This window comes from Pelobates fuscus, chromosome 12 (assembly GCF_036172605.1).
Source record: "Pelobates fuscus isolate aPelFus1 chromosome 12, aPelFus1.pri, whole genome shotgun sequence".
Classification (NCBI taxonomy): Eukaryota; Metazoa; Chordata; class Amphibia; order Anura; family Pelobatidae; genus Pelobates; species Pelobates fuscus.
In genome coordinates this window covers 38,586,782-38,607,894 of record NC_086328.1, presented here as the reverse complement: position 1 = coordinate 38,607,894, position 21,113 = coordinate 38,586,782, and the positions used below count along the sequence as shown (strand labels likewise).

At 42.7% G+C, this 21,113-nt stretch overlaps 1 protein-coding gene across 1 annotated transcript in view; it reads left to right on the top strand.

Moving 5' to 3' along the window:
* The window catches only part of LOC134578475 (uncharacterized), a 133,592-nt gene that overhangs the window by 45,266 nt on the left and 67,213 nt on the right, over positions 1-21,113 (top strand). The window contains exons 4-5 of the mRNA XM_063437474.1: positions 3,631-3,740; positions 20,375-20,547. Of these exons, the coding sequence (XP_063293544.1) occupies positions 3,631-3,740; positions 20,375-20,547 (283 nt within the window). The remainder of the gene's footprint in view (positions 1-3,630; positions 3,741-20,374; positions 20,548-21,113) is intronic.

The window sequence follows — 21,113 nt, the reverse complement described above, 5'->3', positions numbered from 1 at the left end:
AATAGGCGTTCAAATAATTTCCCAGTCACAGAAGTTAAGCTCACAGGTCTATAATTTCCAGACAAGGATTTTGAACCATTTTTTTTTTTTTGTCAATCTTTCTTTTATTGAAGCATTTGTGATGGGGTACATAAAAGAAGAGGGAAACGTATAAGTCGGTTACAGTATGGGGTTAAGACATTGTCAGCTTTGAAATAGTACATTTCCGGCATGGGGATGCTTCATTTTTCCATTTTTATCTTGTCGTTTAGCAAAGACATATACAATACAATTTAAATATATATAGCGTGAGTCAGGCTGGGTTCTCTCCCAAAGCACCCAAACAGAACGCAACAAAACACAACCAAAGTAGCGTCACAGGTATACATATATTGTAGGCGGGTATAACCGTTGTGTGGGCTAGGTTAACTGTCATACGACTTCCATTAATGTCTAGTGCCTCCCTTCCGTTAGTGTCCCCCACATAGGCTATTGCTTACGCGATTGGGTGTTGGACATAAAGACAATAGTAATATTTCTATATGTACTGGTTCCCTGTCTGTGTAGTTCAGTGCACCTACGTTGAACAAGTACTATGGTCACCAATGTACATATATACATCATGTTTATGATTCAAGTGCATGTGAGCGTGTGCCCTCGAGAGTGTACTAGGTTTGTTGGCAAGAGTGTGTCTGTATAGGCATTTGGTCTAACCTCTAGTAATCGTTTGTTTGAAGCAAGCGGTATGTGTCATGGCATAAAACAGTTTACCTGTGTATTAAGGTATAAGGCAAGCATAATATGAATCGTATTGTCCACAAGCGTGTCCAACCTTTCGGTAGGATCTGCAAATTCGCTGTTAGGGCATGTCAGCGCCCAAGATACTCGGTGCTCGCAGTGTGACAGTGTCCCATATCAGCGATTACATGTGGCCCCCATCCGATTCTCCATCACCCGATGCCGTCTCTGTATAGGCGGTGCGTGTCTGTTTCTGGGTTCCTGTGGCCCGTTGCATTATCGGTGTCGGAGAGGGTGTCCCCCCAGCCCCAGGCTGGAGTGCAGGACTGCATCTTCTTGCCACAAACTCGGTTGCCACTGGGGTCCGGGTTTACTCCACTTGCGGGAGGGACGGAGGAGCGGGTCGTTGGTCGTCGTGTTCGTTGCTTCTTCCTCCGCCAGTGTGGGTGATGCTCGTGGGCATTATGCCCTGTGACCTGCCGCCCGGGTGGGTAAGGTTGCGCATACATGGGTGGGTAAGACGAGTGTGTACCCAGGGGTAATCCCTCCACTCCCCGACTCTTGCGGTTCCGCTCACCCTTCTTCTGTGGTGGAGACGATTTAGGTCGGGCTGCTTGTTGTCGCCACCCTAGCGAGTCCCAGAGGTGGAACAGGGTCGCATCCGGGCGCTTCAGGGGTGTAGTCGATGGCAGCGTCATGTTCGCCATGCGGGTTGTTTTGCCGGCCGCCATTTTAGTTGAGACCTTTAGGGGCCTGTAGATTAGTATGCCCGGGTCATGCTTGTGTGGTCTGCTTAGTTGTGTGCTCCTGGGACAGAGAGCGGACCGGGATAACCCCCACCGGTCCAGGGGGGGGGGAGGAGCAGAGATAAGTGCTTGAAGGGGTTGGTGTCTGGCTTTACCATCCAGGAGAGCGGCCGTCTCTCCCTGGCTCTGGCTCAGGTAGGCCCCATTAACGTAGATCGGGTTTCCGGGCGATTTGCGACTCGTGCGTTGATTCTTTCGATGCCCCATGGTTACCCTGCTTCGCTGAGTGCACTCCGGCTCCAGATCGTGTCCGTTATCGGGGTTTATACCCCTGATTTCGTCGCTTATTGCGGGAGCTGCTGTACAGCACGTCTGGTCGGCTCGGTGGTTAGGCTCCGCCCCCTGAACCATTTTTAAATATAGGAACAACATCTGCCTTCCTCCAATCCTCCGGTACAATACCTGAAACAAAAGAATCTTGAAAAATTAAATACAGAGGTTCACTTATTTCCCCACTTAGCTCCTTAAGTACTCGTGGGTGGATACCGTCAGGCCCCAGAGCTTTATTTACATTAATTTTCTTTAATAGCTGCAGCACCTTGTCTCGAGTTATCCAATCACAAGTTATCTGCAAGTTTTGTTGCAGCAATCATTTGCTCATCTCTTTCCATAGGATCCTCATTAATATATACTGAAGAAAAATAGTTATTCTCATACCCAGAGGGCTTGGAGGTATGCTTAAAGCCATGCATCCAAGACTTCTATTTAGTCTAATATTGAGTGTTGGGAGTAGGACAGGGTGGTTACTACTGAAAACACTATAACAACTTCAATAATACATTTTAGATGAGATTGCAAAATCATACATTTGTTTTTTAACTTACCATAACTATGGACACGATTTAGTAAGCTTTCCAAATTATTCAATACTGTTAGATAAACTTTACAAACAATATATCTACAGACACCACCATTAAAGACTATAGGAATTTTGTTTTTTAAATTGTTGGAAACAGTATTGAATCATTAGGAAAGCTTATTAAATCAAAGCCTATATGAGTTAGTGAATTACATTTTTGGGGATTTACTAAATCTAAGCTATTGGGAGGAAGTTGCCTTTCAATGTAAGTGGGCAATAGAGAAGAGAAGATGCAGAGAGGAATAAAGAAATGGGGGACAAGTAAGATAAAAGTTGTCATTTTAGGGAGGTGGTGGAAGGAAATGAGGGAGAGCCAAAAGAGTAGACAGAGGAAAGCTTACTACTCAACCAGATTCTCTGTAGACATGGGCTCGAGTGTCAGCAGAATACAGAAATAGGATGGAAAGGCTTTTAAATATAAATGAACTACCAAAGAAGAGAGAGACCTATAGAAACACTAATAGAAATGTCTGAACTGAGAGCTTGGCTCTGATTATAACAAAAAAACGGAACCTATCTTATTTGGCAGAGAGAAAATCTATGGCAGCTGTGAAGAAAATGCAAGTATGGAAGTTGTCAAAATATGCAGTAAATTAAGTAGGAATTTGTAATAGGGCCAGCTAGGCAAATAAAATGGGGCACAATTAGAGTGCAACTAATGCCAGATGATACTGTGTCACTTTATAATGTTAGAAGTGTCAGGTCTTCACACCTTCACAAAAGGGTATCACATCTACTCTTTTGGCCCCTTTACAAATCTTTAATTCATATATACACAGCATTACAGCATTCCAGATACAAACAGTATACTGAAATATATAAAAAAAAAAAAAGTCTAATTATATCTAGGAAGAGTGAAGTTTAAACTTGATTTTCAGATACACTTTTCACTTCCTAGTAAAAGCATTCATCATTTAGGCACAATGTGTTTATCTACATGACAACATCAACCAAAGTGGCAATGTATATAACAATGCAGCATTATCGGTCCTTTGAAAAGAGTCAAAAGAATCAAATAGTGAGAAATCAACCTGACAGATCATAATAGGAGGGGGTGAATAATAACAGATGTAATTGTGTTAGACGTGTAAAATTGGCAAAGCAAAACAAGTTTGTAAAAGTCAATTAAGCTCTTTCCTTATGTATAAAGTGACATTTTATAGTTTGGGCCTTACCTTAATATTAGATCAGAGCGTAATAATTTGTCTCTTTTAAGACTTTTTACAATATATATTTTTTTTATTTTAGACATGGAGAAATGATTTCACACAATGGAATCCAGAAACTTACTGTGGTATTAAGAGCTTTTTTGTTCCTGACACCAAATTCTGGAAACCAGACATTTACATTTCTGAATTGTAAGTCTGATGGTTTATATGTGTATACATCTATTTTTATATAAAAGGCAACATAAATAAAAAGAAGATGAAAATGTACTACACTTTTTTGGGTTTTACAGACCTTGGCCCCAAGCATTTTTCTATCAATTAAATGTATACCTGCTGTATTCTTCTTAGGTTTCCAATAAGTGTGTTTCACAATTTTATTTGCTCTCTTGTGCTTGCAACAGAACTAAAAATTACATCTATGACTTTATTGTAATGTTTCCATTCAATAGATGTAATGGAAACCTAATACAATGGACTTCACAATTCCTTCCAAACAGATTTAACTGTGGTAGTAATATTTATACTCTTTCCGTAGGGGAGGTTCTTTCTCCATTCTCAATATGCACATAAGCAGGCATGATTATTCATCTGTGGGTTATTATTATTGTTTATTTTGGGTATGTCACTGTAACACAATGGTTGTCTTAAATGCTAATGGTCATTAACATATCAAGCAACTCCACTATCTAAGAGGGGATAAAAAGGCATAGGGAAAATTAGAGAGTTCATTTTTATTGAAGTAGACTCGGAGGCAACATTTCACACCTTGCAGAGGGGCTCTGCAGTCACAGGTTCAAATGGGTTGTAAACCTTATGTATACCACTCATGTAAATCTCGGTATACCCCTCATTCAAAAGGTAACCTCATTAGCTGTTGATGCCATAAATGGGAGATGGTAGACCTTTATTCACTCAGATTACCCATGAGACTGAGATTACCATGAAATTAAGTATGACTGTTGGGGTTTTGCACAAGGAATGCAAAATAGTCCAGGTTATAACTTCACCTTGATATCATGTATTATGGTTTCCCTGGTTGGTGAAACATAACCCTATCATAAACTCAGAATTAGAGGAGATTATCATCTGGGGTAAAAAGTTGTCTACAGGAGTGTCTATATGTAATATACTCTACTTACCATTAACGTGCCCACTGCTGCTACGTTGTCTACTTCTATCCCTTTACAGTATAGTGAACAACATAAAGTATTCAAAAAGAAGAAGGCGGGTAATCTCCCACCTCATCACCTGTATAATCGAAACATAGACCTGTTTCCTGGTACTATACCTCCTTAAGGTAGAATTTATCCATTGTCAGAAAATTAAAAAGGTGATTTATTGCCATGTATAAATTATTAAATTAAAGGAATTAAACCAAATCACAATCTGTAATGTGCATCCGATCCTCTCAGTCACAAAGTAATTTGACAGTCTAATGGTACTAAGGTTTTCACAAAATTAGACTTGAAAGGAGCTTACAATCTGGTCAGGATTCAAGATCGTAATTAATAAAAGTTGACCAAAATACCAGTGGGTATTATGAATTTGCCTTTTTCAATACCATGCCAATTTCCAGGATCTCATTACCATTCATTATCTTTTACCTATTTGTGTTAAAGGGACACTCCAGGCACCCAGACCACTTCTGCTCATTGGAGTGGTCTGGGTGCCAACTCCCACTACCCTTAACCCTGCAAGTGTAATTATTGCAGTTTTTTTTAAACTGCAATAATTACCTTGCATGGTTAAGTCCTCCCCTAGTGGCCACTAGAGAGAACTTCCTGCTTCATAGCACAGGTTTTCTGTGCTAGAGCGTCGCTGGACGTCCTCACGCTGTGTGAGGACCTCCAGCGTCGCTCTATTCCCCATAGGGAAGCATTGAAATTAATTTTCAATGCTTTCGTATGGAGTGCGCTAATGCGCATGCGCGGCATTGCCGCGCATGCGCATTAGGTCTCCTCGGCCGGCCGGCGAGATCAGTCTCGCCCACCGGCCAACGTAAGCAGAAGGAGGAGCGGCGGGGGAGGAGGAAGCAGCGACGTGGGACCTGTCGCTGCCTCTGGTAAGTCACTGAAGGGGTTTTCACCCCTTCAGCAACTGGGGATTGGGGGGTGGGAGGGAGAGGGACCCTCCAGTGCCAGGAAAACGGATCGTTTTCCTGGCACTGGAGTTTCCCTTTAAAGCTATTAACCAGTTTATTGGATTTGCCAATTACTATAGGATTTGCCTATTACTATAAATTCATATGTAATTTCTCCAGTGTCATTGCTCCCATTATGCAAATGACAAAGAAAGGGGTGAACCCTCACATCTGGTCACTGGAAGCTTTAGCTGCTATAGAGAAGCTACACCTGTGTTGGAACACCCTGACATCTTTATCATAGAGATTGATGCCTCTGAATCTGGGGATGGTGCAATATTATCACAGAGAATAGCTCCAGACCAGCCTCTTCTTCTATATTAAGAGATATAGAAAAAAAATATGGTATAGGAAATAGGGAACTCCAACAATTGTATTAGCATTCAAGATTGGGAGACACTTATTAACACTGACCATAAAAAATTGTCTTACATCGCAGAGTCTAAACACTTGCCATGGAGGCAAGCTTATTGATCTCTTTTCTTATCACGTGTCAGGGGTCCGCGGGCGGCTAGGAGGGGAGGCTGCTCACAACTTGCAGCACTCACCCTCAGTCCATCGCCGCCCGCGGTCTCTCCTCCTCCTACCTGTCGGCGAGCGGCGTCTCCTCTCTGCCGCTCGCCGCTCGCATCCTTCACGCCTCCCAGCGGCAGCATGTATAACGCTGCACGCTGGAAGGCCGTTAATTTATGCAAACGCCGGGGTCACGTGAGTGACCCGGCGTTAAAGCACCAGTACCACAATCACAGTGGAAGGCTTAGATATCTCCCACGTGTGATTGTTAATTCTGATTGGACGTTATCCAATCAGAATTAAACCTAGGGTATTTATACTTACCTTTCCTGTTCCTCCCTGCCCTGTTGTGGTCTTTGCTTTATAGTATTGATACTGAACTTGTGATTTCTGGTTACGTACTCTCTGGCTTGTTAAACTGACTTTGTGACTTTCTCCTACCCTTTGACCTCGGCTTGTTTCTCGTTTTCCTGTCTTCTGGTTCCCCTGACTCGGCTTGTCTCCTGACTATTCTGTGTGTGCTTAGCCCGGCCACTCTAAGGTCCGGTACGGCACCTTTTCTGTGTGTGTGTGTGTGTGTCTGTTAGCGTGTTGGGTTCCCGGAATCGTGACATTACAACAGGGCCATTATGGAACCTGCTGACATTCCACAGCTCCTAGTTAATCAGGAGGCTAGAATGGATGGTTTAGACCATCGTATGGATCACTTTGCCCAGGCTTTACAAACCATACTGGCTCGTACTGCCCACTTGCAACCTGCCGTTCAAGAAGTTGTTGCTGCTGGGCCAGAACCCAGTCCTGATCCAGTAACCGCTCCTGCTCACGTGGTTCACATGATGCCACCTCAGTGCTATAGCGGTGATCCAGCATCGTGCCGGGGTTTCCTTAACCAAATTGATATTCATTTGGTGATGAATCCGCGCTCCTACCCCACTGACAGAACCAAAATTGCTTTTCTGATCAACCATTTGTCGGGAAAGCTCTAGCATGGGCCAACCCCATGTGGGAGAACACGTCCCCAATGTCCTTTGCAGACTTTCTAACAGCTTTCAAACTTACGTTTGATCAGCCCGGCCGGGTTGCTTCTGCTGGCAAAGCTCTGCTTAGGATCCGACAGGGCAGTAGATCAGTAGCGGATTATACCATTGAATTCCGCACTCTGGCAGCTGAAGTGGTTTGGAATAACGACTCTCTCGTAACAGCTTTTCAGGAGGGTTTGGCGCTTACCTGAAGCTGAAAGAATGTACCGCAGAAGGGAGGGCTTGTGCCTTTATTGTGGTAAGAGGGGGCATCTCTGAAGTAACTGTCCTAGTTTACAGGGAAACTACAGCACCTAAGGCTTAGAGAGGGGTCGGCCTCGGGTGTTATGGTTTTTTCCCCTCATGTATCCATCTCCAGACCATTCATTACGGTTACTCTTTTGGTCAATCAAACCACGGTTACAACTAAAGCCTTGATCGATTCAGGTGCTGCAGATAACTTTATCGATGAGAACTTTGCTAAAACCGCAGCCTTGAATCTGATCCAAAAGGCCACACCCTTGGCCGTTGAGGCCATAGATGGTAGACCACTTGAGAAACCTATAGTGACCCATGAGACCCAAGAAATGGTTATGGCCGTGGGTGCCTTACACAAAGAAAGGATAACCTTCCAAATAATTGACTCCCCTACAGCTTCCATCATACTGGGCTTCCCCTGGTTAGTTAAGCATAACCCGGTACTTGATTGGGGTTGTTTGGATATACTCTCCTGGGGGGAATCCTGTCAACAAGACTGTATGGCGTGTTTACGTCCAGTTTGTTTACTCAATGTGCCTACAGCTAAACCACTTTCTGTTTCTGTCCCTCCTGTGTATGCAGACCTCGCATTGGTCTTTGAAAAAAGGGAAGCTGATAGACTACCCCCACACCGGGATTATGATTGTGCCATAAACTTGTTACCTGGAACGATGCCTCCTAGGGGCAAGGTCTACCCGCTTTCTGAGAAAGAAAACCAGGTCATGGAGGAGTACATACAGGAATCCTTACGTAAAGGTTTTATCAGAAGGTCCTCCTCTCCGGCTGGTGCTGGTTTCTTTTTTGTTGCCAAGAAAGAGGGCAATTTAAGGTCATGTATAGACTATAGAGGCCTGAATAATATAACAGTTAAAAATGCTTATCCTATCCCTCTCATTACTGAGTTGTTTGACCGTGTCAAAGGTTCTAGATTTTTTACCAAACTAGACCTCAGGGGGGCTTATAACTTGGTTCGTATAAAAGAAAACGATGAATGGAAGACAGCGTTCGATACACGCAGTGGGCTTTACGAGTATCTAGTTATGCCTTTCGGACTGTGTAATGCTCCTGCTGTCTTTCAGGACCTCATAAATGATGTCCTTAGAGATTTACTACACGTCTGTGCCGTGGTCTATCTCGATGATATACTTGTATTTTCTCCTGATCTGGAGTCTCATCATGCCCATGTGAGGAAGGTACTTAAGAGATTGCTACAAAATGGTCTTTATTGTAAATTGGAGAAATTTTTATTCGACCAAAAATCAGTACAATTCCTAGGGTACATCATTTCTGAACAGGGGTTCAGCATGGATCCTTCAAAATTAGAAGCCATGTTGTCTTGGCCTCTTCCTCAAGGCCTTAAGGCAATACAGCGATTTATAGGCTTTGCCAATTATTATCGCAGGTTTATTAAAAACTTTTCATCAGTCATTTCTCCTATCACTAAACTGACTAAAAAGGGTTTGCACCCCAGGGTCTGGACTCCTGAAGCCATTAATGCCTTTGGGACTCTCAAAAAGGCATTTGCCACTGCCCCTGTGCTACACCACCCCGATCCTTCCCTTCCCTTTGTAATGGAAGTAGACGCTTCAGAATCAGGTGTGGGAGCTGTATTATCACAAAGACTATCCTATAACGAACCCCTCCATCCCTGTTGTTACTTTTCTAAAAAACTATCTGATTCGGAAAAGAATTACGACGTTGGGAACAGGGAACTATTGGCTATTGTGATGGCTTTTAAAGAGTGGAGATACTTATTAGAAGGAGCCAGACACGAAATCCTGGTTATAACTGATCATAAAAATCTCTCCTATATAGCTGATGCTAAAAGGTTGTCCTCTCGTCAAGCCAGATGGTCCTTATTTCTTTCACGCTTTCAGTTCATTATCACATATAGGCCTGGGTACCGTAATGTCAAGGCTGATGCTATCTCCCGACAATACGAACCTTTGGAGTCTATTGCCCCCGCTCCTGAACCCATTGTACCCACGTCTAAGATAATAGCAGCTACCCGTTTGGTTATTTCGTCCCTTTTCCTTGATGGTATCAAGGCATACCAAACCCAAGCACCCTCTGAGACACCTGTTGATATATTATATGTGAAAGAAAAAGATAGAAAGAAATTGTTCGTTTTATTTCACACCGACAAAATGGCTGATCACCCAGGGGTTACCAAAACATACAAGGGTCTCCTTCAACAGTTTTGGTGGCCTTCACTTCAGCAAGACGTAGTGGATTATGCCTCCTGATGCCTCTATCCGTACCCAAGAAACCATGGACCCACTTATCCATGGACTTTATTGTGGATCTTCCTTCATCCGATGGAATGACAGTAATTTTGACTGTGACTGATATGTTCTCTAAGATGGCACACTTTATTCCACTCAAAAAACTACCTTCTGCGGTTCAGTTGGCTCGGGTGTTTGCCAACGAGGTTTTCCGCTTGCATGGTATACCACAGGATATCGTATCCGACAGGGGTCCTCAATTTGTCTCTCGGTTTTGGAGGGGCTTTTGTGCTGAGATGGGGATTTCCTTGTCATTTACCTCCTCCTATCATCCACAATCCAATGGAGCTGCCGAAAGGGGGAATCAATCTGTGGAGTTGTATTTACGCTGCTTCACGAATGCACACCAGGACAACTGGTCTTACTTCCTTCCCTGGGCTGAATTCGCCAGAAACACTGTGACTCATTCGTCCACTGGCTTAAGTCCTTTTTTGGTTGCTTATGGGTTCCAACCCTCTGTCCTTCCCGGCGTATTCTCCGACAAGGGAATACCCGCTTTGGACGAGCACCTAACCTCCTTACGGAAGATGTGGGATCAGGTCCATGCTACTCTTTCTCGAGTGGCTGATACTCAGAAGAGATTTGCTGATCGTCGTAGAGGTGCTGCTCCTTCTTATGTTCCGGGTGATAGGGTTTGGTTGTCCTCTAAGAATCTCCGCCTCAGGGTCCCCTCGATGAAATTCGCGCCCAGGTTCCTTGGCCCCTACAAGGTATTGCGTAGGGTCAATCCTGTGTCCTACTCCCTGGCCTTACCTCCTTCCATGCACATTCCTAACACTTTTCACACCTCCCTTTTGAAGCCCCTGCTCTGTAATCGATTCTCTGGTCCTCTCAGGCGTCCGGATTCCCTCCGCGCTGTCTCTAGTGACGTGTACGAAGTGGCTGCCCTGCTTGATTCTCTCGGGGTCGCTTGCAGTATCTGGTTGACTGGAAGGGATACGGCCCTGAGGAGCGGTCCTGGGTTTCTGCCTTTGACGTGAACGTGCCCTCTTTGGTCCGCTCCTTTCATGCGCGGTTTCCTTTGAAGCCTTCGGCTTCCCGCCCGTTGGGCGGTCCTCGAGGGGGTGTTATGTCAGGGGTCCGCGGGCAGCTAGGAGGGGAGGCTGCTCGCAACTTGCAGCACTCACCCTCAGTCCATCGCCGCCCGCGTTCTCTCCTCCTCCTACCTGTCGTCTCCTCCTACCTGTGGCGTCTCCTCTCCGCCGCTCGCCGCTCGCATCCTTCACGCCTCCCAGCGGCAGCATGTATAACGCTGCACGCTGGAAGGCCGTTAATTTATGCAAACGCCGGGATCACGTGAGTGACCCGGCGTTAAAGCAACAGTACCACAATCACTGTGGGAGGCTTAGATATCTCCCACGTGTGATTGTTAATTCTGATTGGAAGTTATCCAATCAGAATTAAACCTAGGGTATTTATACTTACCTTTCCTGTTCCTCCCTGCCCTGTTGTGGTCTTTGCTTTATAGTATTGATACTGAACTTGTGATTTCTGGTTACGTACTCTCTGGCTTGTTAAACTGACTTTGTGACTTTCTCCTACCCTTTGACCTCGGCTTGTTTCTCGTTTTCCTGTCTTCTGGTTCCCCTGACTCAGCTTGTCTCCTGACTATTCTGTGTGTGCTTAGCCCGGCCACTCTAAGGTCCGGTACGGCACCTTTTCTGTGTGTGTGTGTGTCTGTTAGCGTGTTGGGTTCCCGGAATCGTGACATCACGTTTCAACTACATTATCATGTATAGACCTGGTTATGGTAATTCAAAAGCAGATGCCATATCTAGGCAAGTCTTACCCTCTAGATTTAGAACAGGTAGTACCTCTAATCCTGAACTAATTATTGCTTGCACACAAACCACTCTTACCTCTGATTTATTGCAAGATTAAGCACCTTCTACAAGACCCCCTGAACAGTTATATGTAGGTAATGATAGGAAAGAGGTATTTTCTTTGCACAATTCTTCCAAAAGAGCTGGCCATTCTTGTATTAATACGATCTATTGTTCAATACTTCTTTCTGGTGACTGCTATGATAACAGATTTTACAGAGTATGTCCAAGTTTGTTTTGTTTGTACAAAGTCTATACAAAAACCAGCAGTCATGCTCTAAGCTTTGTTTATACTTTCCAAACATTGGACTCACTTGTCCATTAAGTATATAGACAATATACCTCCATCTGAAGGCAACAACGTCACAATCATAAATCTGCTCAGAGTTGTGAACGTGCCTTTCCTACTCTTCTGCTTACCATCTCCAGACTAACAGATCTGTTTAAAGAGTTAAGCAGTCTCTGGAACAATACTTGCGCTGCTGAATCTCCACTATTGACCAGGATGATTGGCCTAGGATTAACCCCTTCAGGACCGCTGACGGTTCAGGACCGTCAGCGGTAAAACGTGCGTTTGGACCGCTGACGGTCCTGAACCGTCATAACGGTCTGGGGCTACTTACCTGATCGCCGTCGGTCCCACGGCGGCGATCAGTGCTCCACCCGGTCCAGGGGGGTTGCCTGTCTGCCCGGGCAGTCCCCCCTCGGCAGATCAGGACCCCACGGCCATGTGATCACTCGATCACATGACCGCAATAGGTGTCTGTGTATCTGCCTGCAGGGGGACTGTCTGTGCTGACAGGCAGTCTCCCTGCAAGTGAAAAATCAAAAAAATAAAGTAAAAAAAAAACCAGTGTAAAATCAGTGTAAAAAAATAATAATAATATGTGTATATATATATATATATATGATATATATACATGTATTATATCTATATATAATATATGTATATGTATCATATATATAATGTCATATTAAGTGTATTTTTATATTTATATATACGTATATTAATATAAAAATACACTTATATTTAAATTACACACGAATATATACAATATATATATAATTGCTATATATATGGTATATAAATATATATTATAAAATACAAATAATATGTTAATAAAAATAAATAACAAAAAATAAAAATAATTTTTAATAATTATAAAAAAAATATTTATATATGCAATTTTATTCTAACAGTATTTTGATATATATATATATATATATATATATTTATATCAAAATACACTTAGAATGTAATGATATATATATCTATGTATAAATAAATAAATAAATAAAAACAATACGAAATATACATATGTCCATATACATAATTACATAAATAATTTCATAAATATACACGTAGACGTCAAATATATAAATATGTATATATATTAAAATTCTACATGTGTATTTATGTAATATTTTTACCTAATTAAGTAATTTTAATGATTGCAATTTGAGGGACCTGCCTGCCAACCCAGGCCAAAAGTCCAGATAATTTAATTTGCTAGCACTGTGTTTAACCCTGTAACTTTCTATGACACCCTAAAACCTGTACATGGGGGTACTCTTTTACTCGGGAGACTTCGCTGAACACAAATATTAGTGTTTCAAAACAGTAAAACATATCACAGCGATGATATTGTCAGTGAAACTGAAGTTTTTTGCATTTTTCACAGACAAACAGCACTTTCACTGAGGATATTATTGCTGTGATACATTTTACTGTTCTGATACACTGATATTTGTGTTCAGCGAAGTCTCCTGAGTATAACAGTACCCCACATGTAGAGGTTTTATAGTGTTTGTGAAAGTTACAGGGTCAAATATAAGGCTTGATTTTACTTTTTTTTTTTATTGAAATTTGTCGGATTGGTTAGGTTGCCTTTGAGAGCGTATGTGTCAGGGTACCTGAAGCCTCTACCTCTGAGAGAGGTAGAGACTTAGAAGTTTATCCATCCGGACGGCATGTCTCCTCGGCCCCTCGCGGTTCACTCGGTCTTGCTAACGCCGGCCGCGAGGGAGTCACTTCCTTTTATAACAGGAGGACCGGAGGTAGACGTCATGACGCCAACCCGGAACGTCCTGTCACTCAAATCTCGGGAGACGAATCAGGACTCGCCGGAGGCGTGTCTTCTCTCCCTAGCCAGGATACTTAACAGTGGCTCTCTCATTCACTCATTGCCCTGTCGTGGTTCTAGTCCGCCTAGTCACTCAGTGCTTTGTTATTCTCTTGTCTTTTGGTTCCGACCCGGCTTTCATATTTACTCTCCTGTCTTTCTATTATCCTTGACCCGGCTTGTCTCTCGCTTACCTGTCTTCTCGTTCCCTCGACCTCGGCTTGTCTCTGACCATTCTATCGTAGTTATACGTTAAGTCCGGCCATTCTAAGGACCGGTATACGTATCTGCTACTCTTTGTACTCTGCGTGTTGGATCCCTGACCCGATCCTGACATTACGACAGGGCCATGGATCCTGCAGGTACAAATTGTCAGCTTGGTTCTCCTGATCCTAGGTTTGACGCCATGGATCATAGGATGGATCAGATGGCTCTAGCACTACAGGCGCTGCTGTCTCGTCCTATTAATCCACCTGAAGAGATGCGTAATATGTCTGCTTCTTCTGTGGGTTCAGGGCTAGAGGTAGTTACTGTAGGTGCTTCTTCCCGAGTTACCCCACCTGTACGTTATGCTGGTTCTCCTGAGAGGTGTCGTGGCTTTTTGAACCAGATTAGTATTCATTTCGAACTACAGCCTCGTTCATACCCTACTGATAGGGCAAAAGTGGGATTTATTATTACCTTACTCATTGAGAAAGCTCTGAGATGGGCTAATCCGTTGTGGGAGAATGATAATCCATTAGTCTATAACTATAATGCCTTTGTAGCTGCTTTTAAAAGAACTTTTGATCCCCCTGGCAGGAGGGTCAATGCAGCCAGATTACTGTTGCGCCTTAGACAAGACAACCAAACACTTGTGGATTACGCACTAGAGTTCAGGTCTTTGGCGGCAGAGGTAAAATGGAATGAACAGGCCTATATAGATGTATTCTTAAATGGATTATCTGATGTAATACTTGATGAGGTAGCGACAAGAGAGCTTCCCGAGAATCTGGAGGACTTAATTTCCTTTATCTCTCGTATTGACGAACGTCTAAGGGAGAGACAAAATACTCGAGATAGAACCGGTAAATCTTCCTTTAGACTAGCACCATCATTTCAAATTTCTGAAACCAAAAATCCACAGGTTTCAGAACCTATGCAGTTAGGCCTTACTCGTCTATCAGAGGAGGAGAGACAGTACAAGAGAAGGGAGGGACTGTGTATGTATTGTGGGGCCAGAGGTCATGTACGTTTGAGCTGTCCCAGTCGTCCGGGAAACGCTCGCACCTAAGTTTCTCTAGAGGACAGACCTTGGGTGTTTCGATTTTGTCCTCTACTCATAACTACAAAGAACATAGACTCCTATTACCGGTCTCTTTAACTTGGGAGAAGGGAACTTTAGAGACTATGGCATTGATAGACTCCGGCGCTGCTGAGAGTTTTATCGACCAAGAGTTTCTCACCAAACACACTATCCCATCCCAGTTAAGGAAGACACCCTTGGCTGTTGAAGCCATTGATGGTAGACCTTTAGTTGAGCCTGTGATTTTCCGGGAGACCACACCTCTTTACTTAACTACTGGTATTCTACACAAGGAGGAAATATCCCTACTACTCATTTCATCTCCTTCTGTTCCCATAGTCCTGGGATACTCCTGGCTTAAGAGACATAACCCCGTTATAGATTGGAGATCAGGGGAAATAGTTTCGTGGGGTCAGGATTGTCAAGAGAATTGTTTAAAGAAAGTGTCACCTCTTTGTAGTGTCAACTCACTTAATAACGCTACCGACTCTACCAAAGTACAGATACCGTCCTTGTATCAAGATTTAAAGGCAGTATTTGACAAAGGAAAGGCTGATACCTTACCACCACATAGGCCTTTTGATTGCAAAATTAATTTACTTTCTGGTACCATGCCCCCCAGGGGTCATGTATACCCTTTGTCTACGAATGAAAACTTAGTTCTAGAGGAGTATATTCGTGAAAACCTAGACAAGGGGTTCATTAGAAGATCCTCCTCTCCTGCTGGGGCTGGATTTTTTTTTGTTAAAAAGAAGGATGGTTCTTTAAGACCCTGCATTGACTACCGAGGTCTTAACAAGATAACCATCAGAAACGTATATCCGATTCCCTTGATCACCGAGCTTTTTGATCGATTAAAAAGTTCTAAAATTTTCACTAAGTTAGACCTTAGAGGTGCTTATAATTTGGTGAGAATTCACGACGGTGACGAGTGGAAAACTGCATTCAATACTCGATATGGGCACTATGAGTATACTGTAATGCCTTTTGGTCTCTGCAATGCCCCGGCGGTATTTCAGGACCTTATTAATGAGGTTCTTAGGGAGTTTCAAGATGACTGTGTGATTGTATACCTTGATGATATACTTATACATTCCAGGGATATTGAGACTCACCACGGACAAGTCAGAAGGGTTTTACACAAACTCCTTCAGCATGGCTTATACTGCAAACTAGAGAAATGCAGCTTTGACCAATCCCAAACTACCTTTCTTGGTTATGTGATTTCTGGGGAAGGGTTTGAAATTAACCCGGAGAAGCTCCAATCCATATTAGATTGGCCTTTACCTAAGGGTCTCAAGGCTATCCAGAGATTTATTGGTTTCTCCAATTACTACAGACGTTTCATTAAGGGATACTCCTCTATCATTGCTCCCATCACCAATATGACCAAACAAGGGGCTGAGACTAAGAATTGGTCTACTGAAGCACTTCTGGCTTTTAAAACACTCAAGGAGCTGTTTGCTTCCGCACCAATTTTAGTTCACCCTGATACTACACTACCTTTCCTACTCGAAGTTGACGCTTCTGAGACAGGTATAGGTGCTGTTCTGTCCCAAAGGTTGGGTGTAGATAAACCATTACATCCTTGTGGATACTTTTCCAAAAAATTGTCAGGTACTGAAAGCAGATATGACATTGGTGACAGGGAACTACTAGCGGTTATAATGGCCTTGAAGGAGTGGAGACATTTATTGGAGGGTACTTTGCATCCTGTTACTATTTTGACAGATCATAAAAACTTATCCTATATTGGAGAGGCTAAACGACTATCATCTAGACAGGCTCGTTGGTCCATATTTCTCACTCACTTCAACTACGTACTCACATATAGGCCAGGTTCTAAGAATTCTAAAGCCGACGCCTTATCTCGCCAGTATGAACCTGCTGCCGTATCTGAGCCGGTTTTGTCCTCTATAGTACCCAAGTGTAACATTATCGCTAACACTACTCTCAAAGTCCATTCTCCGCTACTTGATCAGATAAGGAGCTTGCAGCATCTGGCACCTAGACTGACCCCGGCTTCCAGACTTTTCGTTCCTCCTGAACTCCAATTGGAGCTCTTACAGTGTCTTCACGAGAGTAAGGTGGCTGGTCATCCGGGTGTTCGCAAGACGTATTCTTTGATCTCCAAGGATTTCTGGTGGCCTTCGTTACGGAAGGATATTAAGGATTTTATCGGAGTTTGTGTGGTCTGTACTAAGACTAAACTACCGCATTCGCTTCCTTGTGGCCTTCTGCAGCCTCTGGAAATTCCTGGCAAACCTTGGTCCTGTGTGGCAATGGACTTTATTGTGGATTTGCCTGTTTCTAAAAAGCACACTGTTATCCTCACCGTAGTCGATAGGTTTACCAAGATGGCACATTTCGTACCGTTGCCTAAACTCCCGACTTCTCCTGAATTGGCGGAAATCTTTGCTAAAGAGATTTTTCGCTTGCATGGGATTCCCTCGGAGATCACTTCTGATAGAGGCTCCCAATTTGTTTCACGCTTCTGGAGGTCGTTCTGTTCTCAATTAGGCATCAAATTGAATTTTTCGTCCGCCTATCATCCTCAGTCTAACGGAGCTGCCGAACGAACCAACCAGAAGATTGAGCAATACTTACGTTGTTTTGTTTCCGAACACCAGGACGATTGGGTCGGTTTGATTCCTTGGGCGGAGTTTGCGCACAACAATCTCGTTTGTGACTCTACGCATTCAAGCCCCTTCTTCATGAACTATGGCTTTCATCCATCTATTCTTCCCTCGGTTTCTCCTTCCCAAGGAGTGCCGTCGGTTGATGTCCATGTGGCCAATTTGAGGAAGTTGTGGGATCAGACTCGACAGATTCTTCTACACAATTCTGTACTGGTTAAGAAACATGCTGACAAACGTAGAAGGGCGGCTCCGAATTTTGTTCCAGGCGATAGAGTTTGGTTGAGTACTAGGAATATTCGTCTTAAAGTTCCTTCCATGAAATTCGCTCCTCGTTATATTGGTCCCTACAGGATCTTGACTCGAATTAACCCAGTGGCGTATCGTCTAGCTCTCCCAGCTACTTTACGCGTCCCGAACTCCTTTCACGTGTCATTGCTGAAACCTCTAATCTGTAACAGATTCTCCTCCACAATCGCCCCTCCGCGCCCTGTTCAGGTGGAGGGTCAGGAGGAGTATGAGGTTAACTCCATTATTGATTCTCGTGTCTCCCGGGGGAGAGTACAATATTTAGTTGACTGGAAGGGATATGGTCCTGAGGAGAGGAGTTGGGTACCACAAGAGGATGTTCATGCTCCTCGCCTTCGCAGGGCATTTCACTCCCGCTTTCCATCTCGCCCCGGCTCCTTCCGCCCGGTGGGCGTATCTGAGAGGGGGGGTACTGTCAGGGTACCTGAAGCCTCTACCTCTGAGAGAGGTAGAGACTTAGAAGTTTATCCATCCGGACGGCATGTCTCCTCGGCCCCTCGCGGTTCACTCGGTCTTGCTAACGCCGGCCGCGAGGGAGTCACTTCCTTTTATAACAGGAGGACCGGAGGTAGACGTCATGACGCCAACCCGGAACGTCCTGTCACTCAAATCTCGGGAGACGAATCAGGACTCGCCGGAGGCGTGTCTTCTCTCCCTAGCCAGGATACTTAACAGTGGCTCTCTCATTCACTCATTGCCCTGTCGTGGTTCTAGTCCGCCTAGTCACTCAGTGCTTTGTTATTCTCTTGTCTTTTGGTTCCGACCCGGCTTTCATATTTACTCTCCTGTCTTTCTATTATCCTTGACCCAGCTTGTCTCTCGCTTACCTGTCTTCTCGTTCCCTCGACCTCGGCTTGTCTCTGACCATTCTATCGTAGTTATACGTTAAGTCCGGCCATTCTAAGGACCGGTATACGTATCTGCTACTCTTTGTACTCTGCGTGTTGGATCCCTGACCCGATCCTGACAGTATGGTAGCCAAGGAATGAGAATTAGCCCCATGATGGCATACCATTTGCAAAAGAAGACAACCCAAGGTATTGCAAATGGGGTATGTTCAGCCTTTTTTAGTAGCCACTTAGTCACAAACACCGGCCAAAGTTAGCGTTTCTTGCATTTTTAACACACAAACAAATATAAATGCTAACTTTGGCCAGTGTTTGTGACTAGGTGACTACTAAAAAAAACTGGACATACCCAATTTTGAATACCCTGGGTTGTCTACTTTAAAAAAATATGTACATGTTAGGTGTGTTTCGGGGATTTATGACAGATAACGGTGTTACAAGGTCACTATTGATACATTTAAAATATATATATATTGAAACAGCAATTTCCTACTTGTATTTATAGGCCTATAACTTGCAAAAAAAAGCAATAAAGCATGTAAACACTGGGTGTTTTTAAACTCGGGACAAAATTTTGAATCTATTTAGCAGTTTTTTTCATTAGCTTTTGTAGATAAGTAAAAGATTTTTCAAGTAAAAGTCCAAAAACATGGTTTTTTTTTTAATTTTTCACCATATTTTATTATTTTTTTTAAATACAATATATGACATAATACAAATAATGGTATGTAAAGAAAGCCCCTTTTGTCCTGAAAAAAACAATATATAACTTGTATGGGAACCGTAAATGAGAGAGCGGAAAATTTCAGCTAAACACAAACACCACAAAAGTGTTAAAACTGCTCTGGTCCTTAACGTACAAACATCGCAAAAACAGGCCGGTCCTTAAGGGGTTAAGGTATCAGTTAGAGAAGGTGATAGAATTTACTTGTTATATAAGAGAGGGTTTTTTTTTTTATTTTTCATCTTTACTTCAGCTGTGAGGAAACCATTGAGATTGAATAAAGAATGGCATGTCAGTGTTCTTTTTATCTTGAGTGGAATTGTAGATTGTTTGCTGGTATAGTCCTGTTATTTCCTGGTTCCTGCTTTACATAACCACTCTCCCTTTTCATTATAATTTTTTTTTCTTTTGCATGACAATTGTTGTTCATGTCAGTAATATGTACTATGTATTTTGAAAATGTCAATTATTTGTTAACTTATAAAACTCTCTGCACAAATGAATTAGTATTGTGTGAGAAGTGATTTGTAACAATCACTATACTTTAACAAAAATTAGTTAAATAATAAGGAATAAAAGCATTTACACCATATACTATACGTGGACTCTAGTAACATGCACATTTTTCTTGCTTAAATACTTTGATATTGTTATTTTATTTTCTCAATAAGAATTATTTTATATATTGTGCATCAGATAGATTTAGAGTACTCTGTCTTTATAACTTTCATTATGGGTTTGATAAACTATGTCTGCCATTACATTGTAATTATTATTTAGCATTAATGGTGTATTTGGTGATATAAATATATTGTGGGTTTTTAAGTTCCGTTGTTTTTCTTTTTTACATTTTTATTCAGGACTCAGTCTGATGAAAAACCTCTTGTAATCCCCTATTTCAATTTGTCATCTGATGGCCATGTGATTCAAGAAAAACCATTACGGATTGTTAGCACCTGTAACTTAGACATTTACAAGTTCCCCTTTGATACACAGAGTTGTTCCCTGACTTTTGGCTCTAACGTGTACGGAGGTATGTTTCTAAAATAGAAATAAAAGAAGGATGATGGCTGTGCATATCTATATGAAGTCTTCCAGGTAAATAGCCAGTAAGCAGAACTAGACTCATGGTTACTTAACAATATAACATATAAAATTAGTTTGGATAGGTCAGCACAAAATTACATGTTAGTGCAAATGTTATTATTAATTATATAGTGCCAAGAAATTTGGCAGTACTTTACAATCACAGAATGGGAATAACTGACAACAAGTACTTGACATTCAATATATTAAAAGAGAAAATAGGTTAAAAAACAAAGCGCTGCTCAAACAAGCTTACAATCTGTGAGGAAGGGGTACAGACACACAAGAGGAATAACAGCATGTCACAGGGAAAGAGGAACTGATGGATAAGATACCTGTGTCGAAATAAGCTAGTCGGAGTGATGTGTGGAAGAACTGGACAGTGTAATGAGGGAGAACGGGCTGAGCTATGGAGAAGGAACTGAGGAGGACATTTGTAATTAGATAAGTGTCACACAGAAAGATGGTAGGCTAACATAGAGAGGTGTGTTTTCAAGGCCTTCCTAAAGAACT